This window comes from Melanostigma gelatinosum, assembly GCF_949748355.1.
Source record: "Melanostigma gelatinosum genome assembly, chromosome: 12".
Taxonomy (NCBI): domain Eukaryota; kingdom Metazoa; phylum Chordata; class Actinopteri; order Perciformes; family Zoarcidae; genus Melanostigma; species Melanostigma gelatinosum.
In genome coordinates, this window is record NC_136645.1 from 23,390,961 (window position 1) to 23,409,018 (window position 18,058).

At 40.4% G+C, this 18,058-nt stretch overlaps 1 protein-coding gene across 1 annotated transcript; it reads left to right on the forward strand.

Annotated features, from left to right (window-relative positions):
- Positions 1-1,298: 1,298 nt before the first annotated feature.
- On the forward strand, positions 1,299-13,455 carry LOC306785834 (ras-related protein ORAB-1-like). The gene is made up of 6 exons (XM_079280352.1): positions 1,299-1,676; positions 9,495-9,567; positions 9,930-10,025; positions 10,281-10,376; positions 11,962-12,093; positions 13,087-13,455. Exons 1-6 carry the CDS (start codon positions 1,663-1,665, stop codon positions 13,285-13,287), a joined length of 612 nt encoding a protein of 203 aa, XP_079136478.1. The 5' UTR covers positions 1,299-1,662; the 3' UTR covers positions 13,288-13,455.
- The last annotated feature ends 4,603 nt before the right edge of the window (positions 13,456-18,058 follow it).

The window sequence follows — 18,058 nt, forward strand, 5'->3', positions numbered from 1 at the left end:
GGACAAACTCCTCTGGAGCAATAACTAGGACCTCCGTCTTAGAGTCATTGAGTTGTAAGCAGTTTTCTGCCGTCCAGTCTCTGATGGCATTGACACAGTCCAAGAGCCGAGTTAATGTGAATGCCTCGCTGGGTTTGAATGACAGATGAAGTTGGATGTCGTCTGCATATAAGTGATAGGACACATTATAACTTTTTATAATCGGCCCCAAAGGTAACAGATAAAGGGAAAATAACAGAGGCCCCAGAACCGAGCCCTGCGGTACACCACAAGACAGTGGAGAGGTAACAGACACAAAATCACCCACAGAGACATTGAAACTTCTGTCATTGAGGTAAGACGTGAACCAGTCTAACGCTATGCCAGATATGCCCACCCAATCACGAAGCCTCTTAATCAGGATGTCATGGTCGACTCTACAGTGTCAAATGCAGAACTGAGGTCCAGAAGAACTAACACAGAGCAGTCACCTGCATCAGCACACATGAGAATGTCATTTGAAACCCTCAGGAGAGCGGTTTCAGTAGAGTGTTGCTTACGAAACCCAGACTGGAACTTATCGTACATGTTGTGCCTCTCCAGTGCAGCAGTAAGTTGTTTGGCCACCACTTTCACTAAAATTTTGGACAGGAAAGGCAGTTTTGATATGGGCCTGTAGTTCATGGGCAAAGCTGGATCTAAGTTAGGTTTCTTTAATATGGGCTGGATAGTGGCATGTTTGAAATAGGAAGGGACAATTCCTGTAGACAATGAGGAATTGACAATAGATGTTACTGCAGGGCCAACAGTTAGCAGAACTTTCTTAAATAGTGAGGTTGGTATTATATCCAGAGGGCAATATGTTGGCTTTGTTTTGTTAATTCAGTCCATCAGGTCTTGAAGGCTGACAGGCTGGAAAGAGTCCAAATTAATTATAGGTGAATTAGAACAGATGTTTCTGGCATGAGTAGGAGCGTGTTTGCAATACAATTACATTATATTGATCACTTCTGATGATGATGATTCTGATTATTGTCACGAATAAATACTGTTGGCGCGACTAAGAGCAATACAAATGTCAATCATGTATGTAATCAACTGCCAACCAAAGCGTACAGTTGAACTGTATGGTAAACTATGCAAAGCTGATGTGTCAAGCTGGTCAAATGCAACTGGGATATGACCGGAAATATTACTTGTGTTTTCGTTTTTCAGCATAAACGTCGTATTTCACCGGAAGTTGTGTGTAATATGCAACATGACACCGGGCACTGACTCCTCTGCCACGTTTCACTAAATGACGTAATCCTTCCCAGGGCTTGACAGTTCCCTGTTGCGGTAACGACACACAGTCCGAGTGAGAGAGAGAAGGGGCCAGGTTAGCTAGATATCACCTGTTTATTTGCTTTAAGTTTGCAGTGTCAACAGTCTGATTTGAAAAGACCCGTTAAACCAAGCTACGTATTTTGCGTTATTCCTGACTTGGCTAATGTTAAGTGTTTCCTGGTTGGAGTTGCAGCCATTTTGGATTTTTGCCGACAAACAACTAGCCGGTCGTGGTTTTTGGGAGCAGTGTAAGCTAGCCAGCGCTTCCGTTTACATATCTGAACGCCGCTGTTTATCTACAGATAGGGGAAAAGGAGACGTTTGACGAGAGGCGATAGGATATACAACGAGTCAACCATGAATCCCGAATAGTAAGTATCATACTCAAGAAGCATTGTTACATTTTGGCCAGCTAGCTAAGGGGCGCTTTGTGCTAACAAGTAAGTCAGCACAAATAACTTGAAATTAGCAGTCAAACTAATTCAGCGGCTAACATCAGCTGACATTTACCCTAACGTCCACCTGTGCCTACCTGACTGAGACACTAACTATTTCCCAGTGATGTCGGTGGATTGTTTGGGGTAAACACTTGTCATTCGATAGATATTGGTAACAAATTTCTCATTTGCTCTATGTTTATTTTCATTTTAAGCCAGTTGTTGGGCCAGCGGCCCAACAAAGTGGCTGGTTTTGGCTCGCTGCGTTTCACGCCGAGGTGTAACGTAACCTTAAAAAACGTTACAGGACAAAGGCGCCTTGTTGAGTTGCTTACTTAACGCGAACTTCTATCTTTGCACTTAATAGTGGTTTTCGTTACACATTTATTAGCGACATTAGAATAGCTCGCTTGAAGTATCCATCATTCATTTAATATTTACGAAAAAAGACTCGACAACAAGGGTTCCCTAATTCAACGTTACATTTTTTTTAAATATCCTGCCCCGTTGTCGATGGTTATACTTCAGACTGCGTATGTCATTGTAATGGGTTACTTGTTTATTTTCTGGAAACATACTCTGCAGCAGCATTTATCTGTTTACAGTCCAGGTACAGCCATTGGTTATACGCTATTACCTGGTGTTGGGCATGACTCTGTTTTTAGTCATATGGTCTAGTGCTGAAGCAGCCTCTCAGTCATGTGTAGGTCACGTGCTGTAGGACAAGCCCTCGATTTCAACACAGCAGTGTTGAGAAATTTCATCGGCCTTTGGTTTTGCATTCATACATGTTGACATCGGTGGATTGGAAATTGTTTTTAGAGTACAGTTTTTCCTTGTTTGACAAGCTGGTACTCTACTACTCTTCGATCTCAAAACTATATAGTCCTAATTATCTTGTAATTTCTGTAAATGGTGATATTCGATCCCTATAGAGCGATCTCGTGTGACGTCACAGTTTTAGCTGTAGGCCATGTTGGAGTACACACAAAGCCACTGGCATGCACGACTGAGTCGCATAACCTATCGATCATGGTGAACTTTTGTGCTGTCTTTGGTTGTGGCAGCAGAGCTGATAGAGACAAGAAATCATTCTTTCGTTTGCCAGCGGTCATTACACATCAAGGAAATGACACGAAGGAGCTATCCAAGCGACGTCGCGAGAAATGGCTGTCACGCATCTCTCGCGATATAAAGGAATCGAATTTGGCGTACACTAGAGTATGTGCGGATCACTTTATAAGTGGTAAGTGATTTTATTCACAAATTCGTTTGTGGACAGTATTTAATAAAGGAAATATAAATTAATCCGATAAGACTACTTCGGTGAAATTGTATTTCAATGTTTATTACAAACTGTTTCAGGTAAACCCTCTACGCTCCAAGATGCCGATAATCCAGACTGGTCTCAGTCTCTAAAACTTGGACATGAGAAGGTTACCGAAGCTTCATCGGCCCGTGACAGCAGTCGGTACCAGAGACATGTTGAGCGTGTACAACAGGCGAAACACAGAGATGCAGCCTCAGCATTGCTTGATATGAGTTTAACGTCAGATCGTGTGTGTGTGTGTGTGTGTGTGTGTGTGTGTGTGTGTGTGTGTGTGTGTGTGTGTGTGTGTGTGTGTGTGTGTGTGTGTGTGTGTGTGTGTGTGTGTGTGTGTGTGTGTGTGTGTGTGTGTGATGAAGTTAGGTGTTAGTTTAAAGTTAATTCTTACACACGCGCACACAATGACATGCATGTACACAAACACACGTGTCTGTTTGCACTGAGTAAACATTGAATATTGCTTAATATCTGACCAGATCTGTATATATTTACCCTTCCAATGACGAGATGAGAATTCTCGACGACCGTTGCTTTGACGTCTCGGACCCATCCACCGACAAACTGATTATAAGCGTCGAGCCCTTTGTAGCACTCCAACTCGTCTTTTGTGTAAGGACTGGGGGTGTTCACGAGATACGTGTAGATGTTGGCGTAGTTTACCGATGGAAGATAAGTAGGATCGGCACTGAAACCATCTGCACTCATCGTATAGGGATCCAAATTACCAATAACCTTCAATTTGGCCAGGTAGCGAACCTTTGATGCACTTTCCAGTGTTTCAAAGTATGGTATTTTCGCCGCACTTCCTTGTTTACTCGCCGCCATGTAGGATCTGTATGTACTCCAACATGGCGGACAGACCTCGTATCTTAGGAGATCGTGACGTCAGCGAGACCACTCTATTCCCCATCTTGTATTAATGATTCACCTGCTTGGTGTAGACTAGATACTCCTAAACAAGGTCCATGATCTTCTTCTTACTCAATAAGCGTCACTGTCAAAATTAAAAGGAAGATGTTTTAGATTTATTTTTCTGTTAAAGTGGATGCATTAGGAGTAGATCCTTATCTTCTGTATCGTTCACTGTCACAACATTGGATCCAGTCAACTTATAAACTGCTCTTTCGTGTAGGCCAGGCCTATGTGTTACAATGAAATTAGATGAATTGTAGCATGACTCGCTATGAATAGCATGTCTTTATTTAGCTATTAAATTGTAAAAACATTCAATCACAGTAGAATATCATAACTTGTAACTTCAAGCATTGTTAACGTGTAGTATAGTCATCATGATTTAACTTTAAATATAATCAGAAAAAAAAGAATTACATAGCACTGCAGAAAAGCAGGTCTGATGAACATTGTTGTATAAATTATATTGATCTCCAGTTATGGTAACAAATCACTCAAACTCATAAACGGATATATATATATATATATAAAAAAAAAAACACACACATCCCAACACCTGACTCTGTCACTCTCAGCATATTTTCATAACTTAAAGCCCACTGTTAACATGTTCTGTTCACTCATGAATAAGTCAACAACCCTCTCCGCTTTACTTTTACTACTTTGCTAGTTTTACTTCAATAAGATAAACAATCAGATTTAGAACAATAACTTTTATTGATTCCCAGGGGGGAAATTTGCTTTTTACAGCAGCAAAAATACAGCAATATTACAGATGACTAGAAAGTCGAATAAATAAGAGGTATATGAGGCAACTAAATTAAGAATATGATGAATAATTAAATAAAAAAAGAGAAAATAAATGACAAGAACAGTAACACGGAGACAAAATTGCAAGATTAAGTGACAGTTACATGCTCATTAATAAAACTGTTAGAGGTTTTGGGTTATTACAAATATCACATATGCTGTTTTGTGTGATTGAGATGTACTAGCAAGTTTCATATCCTAGAATGTATTTGTAACCAGGACAACAGTGTCTTACTTAAACTGGGAGGTAGCATATTCTTCTTTAGGCAAGGCAAGTTTATTTGTATAGCACATTTCAACAACAAGGTAATTCAAAGTGCTTCACATAAAACCATTAAAAACATCAAAAGAAAAGGAGATTTAAAAACAATTAAGAACATTCATTGCATTAAAACATAAAAAAAAAACAGTGTAAGAAATAAAATACAGTAGTAAAATGCAGAAATGCAGGAAATAGATGAATATATGAATTGAATGTGGTTTAATTAAAGGCAGCAGCAAACAGAAAAGTCTTCAATCTTGATTTAAATGAGCTGAGGGTCTCAGCAGACCTGCAGCTTTCTGGGACTTTGTTCCAGATATGTGGAGCAGAAAAACTGAACGCTGCTTCTCCATGTTTAGTTCTGACTCTGGGAACAGATAGTAGACCGGTCCCAGACGACCTAAGGGGTCGGGATGGTTCATAAGGTAGCAGCAGATCAGAGATGTATTTTGGCCCTAAACCATTCAGTGCTTTGTAAACCAACAGCAGGATTTTAAAGTCAATTCTTTGTTGGACAGGAAGCCAGTGCAAAGACATCAGAACTGGGGTGATGTGATCCACCCTCCTGGTCTTAGTGAGGACTCGAGCTGCAGCGTTCTGAATCAGCTGCAGCTTTCTGACGGACTTTTTACAGAGACCTGTAAACACACCGTTACAGTAGTCCAGTCTGCTGAAGATAAATGCGTGGACAAGTTTTTCCAAATCCTGTTGAGACATAAGTCCTCTAATCCTTGATATATTATTCAGGTGATAGTAGGCTGATTTTGTAATTGTCTTGATATGGCTGTTCAGGTTGAGGTCTGAATCCATAACTACACCTAGATTTCTGGCTTGGTTTGTGGGTTTTAACATCAGTGATTGAAGCTGAGCGGTGATTTTCAATTGTTCGTCCTTGGTACCAAAAACAATTACTTCTGTTTTGTCTTTGTTTAATTGAAGAAAATTCTGGCACATCCAGTTGTTGATTTGTTCAATGCAGTTACCCAGCCCTTGTATGGGATTATAGTCCCCTGGTGACATAGTTATGTAGATTTGTGTGTCGTCTGCATAATTATGGTAACACTCTTTATTGTTTTCCATAATCTGAGCTAGTGGAAGCATGTAGATGTTGAACAGAATAGGCCCCAGTATTGAACCTTGGGGAACACCACATGTCATTTTAGTCAGCTCTGATGTGTAATCAGCTACAGACACAAAGTATTCTCGGTCCTTCAAGTAGGATTCAAACCAGGTAAGTGCTGTGCCAGAGAGTCCACCCAGATTTTTAGTCTTTCTAGGAGTATGGCATGGTCGACTGTGTCGAATGCAGCACTGAGATCCAGTAACACTAAAACTGAACTTCTGCCATTGTCTATGTTTAAGTGGATGTCGTTGAAAACCTTAACAAGAGCAGTTTCAGTGCTGTGGTGCTGTCGAAAGCCTGACTGGAAAACATCAAAGCAGTTATTTACGGCCAAGAAGTTGGTCAGCTGTTGGAAAACCGCTTTTTCAATTATTTTACTCAAAAATGGGAGGTTTGATATTGGCCTATAATTTTTCATCGTTGCGGAGTCTAAACTAGCCTTCTATAGGAGCGGTTTAATAACTGCAGTTTTTAGGGCTTGTGGGAAGACACCTGAGAGAAGTGATGTGTTTACAATTTGTAAAAGATCAGTGGTCATGCAGTTTGAAATATTTTTGAAAAAGTGTGTTGGTAGAATATCCAAGCAGCAGGAGGATGACTTCAGTTGTTGTATAATGTCTTCTAGGCTTCTACGGTCGATTGAATGAAATTGTGTCATGATATTTGAATGGATGTTATTCAGAGATCGGGACAACACATATCCTGTGGTTGATGTGGATGCACTGACTGCTTGTCTAATTTTCTGAATTTTGTCAGTAAAAAAGGAGGCAAATTGATTGCATGCCCAGGTGGATTGGAGTTCAGCAGCTACCGACACTGGAGGGTTTGTTAGCCTGTCGACGGTAGCAAATAAGGCGCGTGTGTTGTTCTTGTTTTTGGTTATGATGTCAGAGAAGAATGACTGCCTTGCATTTCTAAGTTCCAAATTATAATTGCGAAGTCTCTCTTTATAGATGTCACAGTGAACCTGGAGATTCATTTTTCGCCACCTGCGCTCAGCTTTCCGACACTCTCGTTTCTCTATTTTGACCAGCGTAGCATTTCGCCAAGGATATCTTTGCTTACCCGAGACAACCTTCACTTTAGTGGGTGCAATGGCATCAATAATATTTTTAACTTTAAAATTGAAGCCATCTACAAGCTCATTGACTGAGAGGCAACAGAGGGCTGGTGTGGAGGAGAATTACTACAATTCAAGAAGTCCATGTCCTTGCTCAAGGTTTAACACCTAGGGCTAAAAACATGCAAGAGAAGTCCTTGAAATTCAAAGAAAAGAGTAGAAATGATTATTTTCCCTCTCGCTTCCTGCTTGTACATCTCGGCTCCTGTACCAGCTCTTCTTCTCTGCTCCCGTGGCAGCTCGACTTCCTTTCCTCACGTCTTGATGTTGTATGTGTCAAAGGATGGACGAGGAGAGACCGAGAGGGACTGGTTGTTGCGTTCAAGCTAACAACACACAATCCCGTCATTATAAAGATAATGGCGACAAACAAAAGTGTCGCCTGGCGAGCCAACTCAACAGATTAGCTCTTAAATTGATCAATTAAATTGAATTAGTGGGTGTCCACACTTGATTCAAAGCGATTACAGAGGTGGAAGAAGTACTCTGACCTTTTTTAATTTTGTAAAAGTTGTTGGATTACAATGTACAAATATTCTGTTTCATGTAAAAGTCATGCATTTTTCTGTTGACACGCTGCAGAGCTAGAGCCAATAGAAAGCCGTAGAGCTTCCTATTGGTGCAAGGGCGGCACTTGCTGCGTGTCATATGATGTGCTGCGGTGGTAGTGTGTTTTCAGCTTTAGGAGTGTGGTGCTGCAGAGGATCAGTAGGAAAAGGAAGAAACAAAGAGGCTGAACACGAGCAGGTTGTTGATAAAGAGTTTTATAGCTGAGCTCAGATATTGTTCTGTGTGTATTGGGAAGTGAAAGATGATCATTATATTGCCTAATTTTATTTGGGTGTAATGACAAGAAATGCCGGAAGAAGTTTAGCTTGTATGTTGGTTGCAGGCTGTCTAGACCCGCCTTGTTGCATGACAGTGTTAAGGTGGGTCACTAGGCTTAATGAAATAGTAGAATGCCCTACCCTAGGTATGCATGTTGTTCTATTCCTCAACAATGCTCTTTGAGAATGGAAACTGAGCATCTGTCATCCACAGCCCACAGTAGACTACACAATTCTAGGGACTGAAAATACCTCCACTCCAATCTTAAAATATGTGAAGATTAAGCCTATTAGACTGGTAACGCCTTAAAAAGCAGCCGCTCGGTCTGAGCTTGGTCGAGTCACTTTTGTGAACCTGATGTTGAGATCATTGTTGGAAAGTTTTACTTAGTAACCATCTTGAAACAATCAGCAAACCAAGGGAGTTTTCCCACTTGGTCCATTTCAGCCCTTCAACACCAAAGGAACACAGACCTTGATGAAACTAACCATCCTCAGACCTCCTGTGGAGGCTGTCTTCAAGTCCGCATTGCAGTTCGCTCAACCTGTGCATTGTGAATTCAGCGCGCTCCGGGTTCGCTTTGTGATTTATCCCTCTAGGCTTGCCGTTAAAGATTCCCCGTTTGACCCGCCGTGTGTGTGTGCGTGTGTGTGTGTGTGTGTGTGTGCATGCTATCAGCTTTGTAGATGTTGACATTGTGACCAGAAAAACCTTGTTGAAATTGCCAGGATCTGCCAGTGGGCAGCACAGTCCTGCTTGGCTAAATAGGGGCTAGCAGCTAACAACGCCGACAGAGGTTGCATTGAGTTACATTACACTCTCTGTAATATCCAAGTTTTTGTCTCATAAATTTGTGACTTTATTATCTCGCAAATCTTTGGGTTACCATTGGCAACCATTTCGAGAAATTGTCAACCAACTCTTGGCCTTTGGTTGGCCTCAGTGGCAACCACTTATTAACATATAAAAAATAGGGGCAACAAAATGTACACCCTAAAAAATATTTTTTTAAATCATTGTTGCATTAGTGGTATTAAATATTTCTGTGACAGTCGGAACCAGACAACACTGTACGTGCATACTCACTGGCATCTCTCTTAAAGACAAAAGCAAATTCAGTTGTTTGACTGTGGGATGGAAAGTTCGACGGACCCGTCAACTTCACAAATGGATCCAACTGACAAATAACCAGATGAACCTGAACTAAAAACAAAAAGGACATTTTGGAGGCGTAGTTCCCCAGCATCTTTTGCTGGATGAAAAAGTATACTTCAAAGCATGTACAGCATACACCTCAATAAGTGACACTACTATTTCTGGATGTCCCCTAACTACTTTTTTTTTCTTCTTTTTTTACTTTTCCCTGACAGTGACTATTTATTCAAGCTGCTCCTCATTGGTGACTCTGGTGTTGGAAAGTCTTGCCTTCTTCTCCGATTTGCAGTGAGTTTCCCCAAACAATACAAACAGTATGTTTTATATGAACTCTATTTTAAGTTTTGAACTATGTGGTGATTTCAGGCACTGTTGAAAGCTGTCTTCAGAATATATGTCTTTACTGGGTTTCTCATTAACTCAACAAGAAACTAACTTATACCAAACAAACTCAAGCAGTTAACTTGCCTGTAACTCATTCATTTACTGTGAAACATGCTCCATGTTTGTATACAATTTAAACATTCCCTGTGCCAAAACCGTGGCTACTTCCCACAGGCGCTAGTAGTGACTGATGCTGTGTATGCAGTGAAGAAGGAAGGAAGTGAACAGGATGTGTGAGCCAACTAACTGACTGTTTCTTTTCGCAGGATGACACATACACAGAAAGTTACATTAGCACTATTGGTGTGGACTTCAAAATACGAACCATAGAACTAGATGGAAAGACCATTAAACTTCAAATTGTAAGTAACCTACTGCTTCAATTTCATATCAGTGTCCTTCAGTAACCATGGCTCACTCAGAAAGTCAGTTTCTGAGGACATCTGTTTAGTCAAAATATACTTGTGTATTTGTTGAAAAAATAAAGAATTAAACTATTAATTAGCACTATATACTTGAATTTGTATTTGACTATTGATGCTCACATTTAAAGATATTCAAAAAGTGTTGTTTTTGTCAAGTTTTCATCAACTGTATTCATCTTTTTCCTTTGACAGTGGGATACGGCGGGTCAGGAGAGGTTTCGTACAATCACATCCAGCTACTACAGAGGTGCTCATGGTATCATCGTAGTGTACGATGTCACAGACCAGGTCAGTGTAACATTACACCATATTCTACCTATAAGAACTACTTATTAATACCATGGGAGATGAGATTTTGCCCACCAATCACCCGCCACAGTGGCGAGACATAATCTTATTGGCCTGGTTTCTTATGAACTGAAATGCAGAGAGATGAACAATTTCTCATTTTGCTGGTGTCTCCCAGGAACCCTGTCAGATGACATGGTTAGATATTTTAACACTTTCCAAAGGAAGAGTCTACTTGTATGTGCAGAGGTAGAATGGTATTTATGAGTGTAAAAGAACAAGCAAGTTTCTTCCATTTGGGAAAGAAGTGTGTTCACTTTACTCAAATCAATGCTCTCTGCTCTGTGATGAGGGGAAATGGGTCCTTCTTCCTCAATGGATTTCTCACTGTATGACTTTCTAAATGGAGGTTTTACGCAAGAACTATTTGAGTCAGAGGACGCAAACATGAAAATCTTCAAATTTGGCACAAACGTCCACCTGGACTCAAGAATGAACTGATTAGAATGTGGTGGTCAAAGGTCAGTGTGACTTCACAAAACACGTTTTGAGCCGTAGCGCATTAATGCATATGCTAATTACGACAATTTCACACAGATTTCCCATTGGATGAAGTGAGGACAGACATGGATGTAGAATGCAGCTTGGCTGGTTGGCACACAACCACAAGGCAGTATTTCTAGTTTTCTTGAGTGTAGGGGGCGGGGCTTCACAGAATGCAGGTGGGGAGAAAACAACGGTACAGACAGATGGAGACAGACCGCATTTAGGTATAAGGCAGTGAAGTGTCTAAAACCTGTCTGATTTTACTACAAGGTGTCTCCCAGTGTTTGCTAAACATGATCTATAAAGGCAGCCTTGTTAGCTCACGATGTTCACTGTGAATTTCCAAGCTGGAAGCCCTGGGCAATGGTAATATCATTTTGTTTCAACCACATGGTTTCAGGGGGGAAACTCCTCTAGTTCCACCACCAATTATTAAACCATCTTTTGATTGTAAAATAAAAACCAGAACTAGTTCCCGATGTGTCAGGAATTAATGTGGTAAAGTGGAGTTTTGGCAGAGGGGGCCCTCCACTGGGCCCCCTCTGCCAAAACTCCACTTTACCACATTAATTCCTGACACATCGGGAACTAGTTCTGGTTTTTATTTTACAATCAAAAGATGGTTTAATAATTGGTGGTGGAACTAGAGGAGTTTCCCCCCTGAAACCATGTGGTTGAAACAAAATGATATTACCATTGCCCAGGGCTTCCAGCTTGGAAATTCTTAGCAAGAACAACCCAAATCAGTAAGCCAACTCTAAGCAGTCCATGCTGCAGCCCCACTGTCCTCTTCATGTTCAGCTTGAGATATGGAAGGATAAGGCCCCGCTTGCGTAACTCTCAATGTTCATAAACTGCATCATTCTTGTCTCGTATCGTGTTCTGTCCTCGCAGGGTTTCAAACTGACTTCCCATCAAAAAAAGTGCTGAAACACATTGCATTGCAAACAAAAAAATATAAACTCTGGCTCCGTGGAAGCTGCTGTTGTCCTGTAGCAGATTCAGCGCAGCACTGATGTTAAACTGTCCCGTGTCTCAGGAGTCCTTCAACAACGTCAAACAGTGGCTACAGGAGATCGACCGCTATGCCAGTGAAAATGTCAACAAGCTTTTGGTTGGGAACAAGTGCGACCTGACAACAAAGAAGGTGGTGGATTACACGACGGCAAAGGTACGGCTTCCTGGGTATTCACTCCCACACAAAGAAGCTTTTGTACATAAACCTTTTCATGCTTCAGACTGTTTTTGTCTCAATACATTAGTATGACACAAAGTAGATAGTTAAAAGATAACTTCTTATTAAAGTGAGAGACTCAAATAGGCTGATCCCATGCCGAGGTATGACCCAGAGTCACAGCCAAGTCCTACCTCTCCATAATATAGCAAACGTGAATAGAAAAGATTAGGTTTTTTTTGCGGTACATCCCATAACCAAATGTGTACCACCCAGATTTTTAAATCTTTGCTTATCTACTACATCATTAGTTCAAAATCATTCAAAGTGATCTTTAACGTAAATGGAGCATTGAAAGTGATTGTTTTATTTAATTTCATAAATCTATAATCTATTCAAAATATTGATTTTATTTTTAAGAACTAATTTAATCTGTTAATTATTTATAATTGGCATGTTTCTTTTGATTTTGCAATTTTACAATCCAACTAAGATTGTATTTTATTTTAAATAATAATAATTTTGCGCATAAGAAGTTTTTTGGTCAAATAAGATTTTAAAAAGCCCCCCTCAGTAACGATGAATACATATGAATATATAGATATGCATTAGTTGTACAAGAAATAAACAGAAAATCACCATCTGGTAATATTTAACATAACTAGTAAATACAAACACTTTTAATGTATTTGATGAAATATAAAAATCAAATAAAAAGATGCTATATTCAAGTGTGTCGTTTCTATCAAAGGCAGATCTGAACAACACTTTTCTGGCGTCTGTTATGTCAGTATTTTATGGTCTCCATATCGTGTTAACTGAAGCCAAAGTGGCCCATGCGACTGACATATTTTAGAATGTAATTTTTTCCACCATTTCATAGTATTTTGCTTTTCACTACAAAACTTAAGAACAAAAAAAATATGTAAAGAACCTCACAACTTTAAAAAATGCCTAAAATGCAATTTCCCTGTCCTCCATTGTGTCCAGGAGTTTGCAGACTCTCTGGGCATCCCATTTTTGGAAACCAGCGCCAAGAATGCCACCAACGTGGAGCAGGCCTTCATGACCATGGCCGCTGAGATCAAGAAGAGGATGGGCCCCGGGGCAACGGCAGGAGGAGGGGAGAAGTCCAACGTGAAGCTGACCCCTGGCACCACTGTCAAGCCCTCGCCAGGAGGATGCTGCTGAGAGATGAAACCACCCCCTCCAAACGCCACCTGCCACAAAGTACACAGGACAGGGGGACGACGTGGCTCACACGTCCCCGTGAGAACAAGATGAAGTTGCCCGCATTTGTACTGTACATAGTATAGCCGCACTACCAAAAACAAATAAAGCATCCTTCTTGTCATACTGTCCAGTTTATCGATGGCTAATTCTACAGATAGGCCATCATTCAACCCGGCCCCCGACCACACCCCTTTATCCCAGATCTCTGAGACTACTCTTTTATCTGGCCCTCTGAATGCAGTTTTGTGAGATAAGTGTGTGTGTGAGAATGTGTCGGTTTCTCTGCATTCCCACAGGTAAATTAGTTTCATTAAGGTTTCTGTCTGTATGCACCTTTTTCTGCTTTCTCTTTTCCTTTCTGTGATTTCCGTTGCGGTTTGTGTCAGCATGTGTCTGTCTGTCAGTCTGTCCCCATTTGAAGGTGGGTTTCTTTTTTTTATTGCTCACCAACCTCCACACAGCAGTGTCTCACTGCATCTAAAGTGCAACGCGTGTGTGTATGAATGTGTGTGCACACGTGCACACACATTCATACACACACACAATTTGATATTTCTGTAGTGTTCAATGCGTCATTGGGCTCGTCTTAACTCTTTATCTCTGCATTACATTCGTGGCTGAAGACAACTGTACGTTTGTTGCTCGACATGTAACACTTGAACTGAAAAATAAATATTGTACTACCAGATTGTATGAAATGGGATGGGCCTGTCTGCGATGTGTCGAGGGGGAAAAAAACCTGTTTGAATTATTTATTATTCATTCGTTTTGGCGTATCTACTGCCATTCTAGGGTCTGTTTGCGAATTGCTGTGTCATCTCCGTAAAGAATTGCATATATAAAATACAATGTTCTCTTGTTTTCGTAATAAAGGTGACTGAATTCAGTTCTAAAGGAAACCCATGTGTGTGACTGAGTGACAGAGTGACTGGAGCGTCCGTCCACGTCAGGAAAGAGGAAACTTCTGAGGCACTTCTCTAAAAACATCACCGATGCCAAACACGCTCACCCACATGCGATCAGACTTCCCAGAAACTGTTGCAAGCACTGAGTGACTCGCACGTTTCAACAATTATTCATTTGGAAAGTACTTTTTGTCAAACGGGAAGTACAATTTCTGCTGAGAAGTGTATTTTCAGGAAGCAGATACTTCTTGCCAAACAGAACTAGTATGGTAGTTGTGTTACAAGTACTTTGAAAATAAGTAGAGTACTTTCTTAGCAGTAAAAAATAAGAGTGGAAAAAAGGAAATATGGGGTCAAGGAGAGAAGACTGTACATTGGAAAGGCAGACAAGGAAAGTTGTTCAATGAAAAAGGTCAGAAGGAAATTATGGGGAGGGGGGTAATAAACTTGTAATAACAAAGTGTTCCTCTTCATGTATATAAATTTTTTAGGAAAGCATAGTGATCTTTATTTACCTCTTGGCAACTAGCGGAATCTGCAACTGCAGCATCAGGCTGTGGAATGATTCAGTTAGACCAGGCATGTCCAAAGTCCGGCCCGCGGGCCAATCACGGCCCGAGGTCAGATTTTATACGGCCCGCGCCTTCTGTCTTAAAATGCATTATTTATGGCCCGCCAGCACAGTCAAAACGGAATGAATAAATCATAAAAATTCAACATGCAATTCCTATTTTTACCTCATGGTGGCAGCACCACTCTGTAACTGTCTGGCTGTTAGAAATTGGGTCTGACCCTTGAACTGTCATGGCTACGGCAAGTAAAAAAAGGAAAGTCGATAATGAGGGCCGCCGCTTCCAGGAGAGGTGGAGATCGCAATATCTTTTTCACCGAAAACCGAAACAACTGTGTCTCCCTAATCTGTCATGAGACTGTTGCCTTGTTTAAGGAATATAATGTAAAGAGACACTACGAGACCAAACGTGCTAATGCTACAACAAGCTATCAGAGAGCGAGCCAGCTAGAAAAGTGAAGCAACTCCAAGATAACTTGGCCACACAGCAGCGGTCCCTTTCACATGAAAGCATCATCAAAGTAAGCTGCGGAGTGGCCGTGGTAATTGCTAAACATGACAAACCTTTTACGGAATGTGAGGTTATCAAAGACTGTGTTATGAAAATAGCAGAAAACATTTGCCCCGAGAAGAAGACAGAGTTTGCTAATGTTTGCCTGGCTCGTAACACTGAAGAGCTATCATCAGATACGAAGAGACAACTTGATTTTTTTCGTGAGCCTGTTTCATGTGTGTTGAATTTAAATGTTAGACAACTTTTCATCACCCTCACTAAGTCATATTTAAGATTGTCTTGAGGTGAGAATATTGATCGGTTCCTATGTAATTAGCTTTTAGATGGCTTGTTCTTTGTTATCTGACTTTCAAGATGTGAAAGAAAGGCAGAATAGTTGTTGAGATGTGTTCAGACATGAATGCTTACATTTGGTTACATTGCTATTTGCTGTCATTGAAAATAAAATGATAAAATAACAATGTATGTATGGGCTACTTGTATTGTTTATAATGTCAGCAGGGACTGTTGGCCCTTGGGCATTTTCACATTATCAAATTTGGCCCCTGAGTTAGACAGTACACAGAGTGAATATAGAGAATGGAATTGGGTTGGGAGCCAATGCGACAGACTACCAGCTCTTTAGCATGTTGGACACACCAGCATGGCACTGTCTTGTAAAATGAAGTTCCCATCCAATGACACTGTCTGCAGAAGACTGCTTTGGGAGGAGGGTTGTTGAAAATTGTTAAACTGCGACAGTAATATGAGAGAAAAAACATGTCGAGCAAAAGTAAAATATGCCCCTAAATGCAGAAAGCTTCAAAATGAGTGGTGGCATTGCATTGTGATTACATTCCTGTATTTGACTTGTATTGCTGTATCTCAATTCTTCTGATTCTCTGCAGTTTATCTGCTCACATGATTTCCATCATCGCAGCGTTGGCTTCCAAGAGCTGTTCCAAAACACCACTCTTCTGTCCAAAAATGATTGTCATCAGTGAAGTTTCCATGGTCGGAGAGAGGACGGAATCCATCCTCAGTTCGAGTAGATTTCATTTTCTTGAATAAACTGCCACACATCACAAAGACTTGGCCTATTGAGGTATCCACCAAAAATGTCCGAGACACACCACACCCAAAACAGATCTCTATTCTTCTAGTTCACCAATTGATTAATCGCCCTATTCAATTGAAGATGAAACAAATACTTGAAACAGAGTAAAACGGTGGTACTGCTGTGTACTGCAGATGAACGTTGATGCTGCCCAACACATCTACTTCCCGAGGAGCGAGATGCGAGACCTTAAAAAGCACAACAGCAACGGTGGTTTGGGCATCTCTCGACACTGACACGTTAGATACTTTTAGGCATATTTTGGTTTTCACGCCCAACTGACAAATGTGAAACAGGACTCTTATAATCTATAGCTACATAGGAAGTGCTATCTTATCTTAGTATAATTGACTTTTTCTTCATATGTTTTATCCTCATTTAAGTTTCATTCTCTTTGATGAGTTACGATTTCTTTCCTTATATTGATTGAGCTAAGAGGGTTTTGATCTCAGATATCGATATATTCTTGACATGTAATCTCTATATTTAGTGTCAATTTAATGATGATATGCCTTAATGTGTTTTTCTATAATTTATCATTATGTAATCACATGCTTCTATGTTGACTGAATGGAAAAGATAAGTAAATGAATTAATTTGGGGTTTACCTTACTCTGATAATTGCCAGAGGCCGCATAGGAAACAGGTTGTACGTGCAGAAACTGCAACTACAGTAAAAATTGTTAGAGGAACATCCTGTTCATTAAAAAGTCATAGCCTGTATAAGGAGACGCAGAGTAAAAGTGTTTACCATTTCTACCAGTAGATGGCAGTATAAGTGTATTTAAACCATCGATTTTGTTATATTTATCTGTGTCTTTGTTAATTATCCATGTTATTGATACAGATGTATTTAATGCAGGTTATTTCATCTGATATTTGATGTTTATGTTAATTTGCAGCCTAGTTGTACACATCATGTATTTACTTGTTATTTGCATGTCATGAAAGAGTGAGCATGTGTAGTTCATGAAGCAATACATCATGACAATTGAAAAATAAAGAGACGTTTGGTTCATTTTTATTAAACCCTAAGCATAATTTACCTGTCCTTCACTCTGGACAACACATTCAGGGAGATGGACGAGTTCCAGGAAGACCCACCTCTCTTCTTGGAGGAGAACAGCTGGAAGGGGGAGGACTCTGAGTTCAGTGACCCCACAGTGACCCTGCTCAACCATGAACACTTCCAGGTCTGCAGAGTCACAGTTTATTCACTGATTCATTTATTACAGGGCTAAGCACAGCAAAGTAACAGATATCAGGCGTTCTTGTTTCTATCTTGTTTTCTATTGTATGTTCTCTGTTCAATGCAAAGAAAATTAAGTAAACAGTCTCTCTGTGTTGCTTTATTGCACAATGAGGCATGGAATCAGAGTCAGAAGTAAATAAATGAACAATGTACCTGTGCACATTTACAACAGCACCATCATCATTTGATGTGATTCTTGTTTGCTTGTACTTCTCTTTTCATGTGCCATCGATTAAACGATGAAACAAACTATCAAAACATACACGGACCCAATAGAGCTCCAGATACGCAGACAGCAAGTAGGAATGGAGGTTAAAAAATGTGTAATTCAGCCATTTAATATTGCACTGGCATGCTAAGTGTACAATCAAGGCAGTTGTTTGTTTTAGAG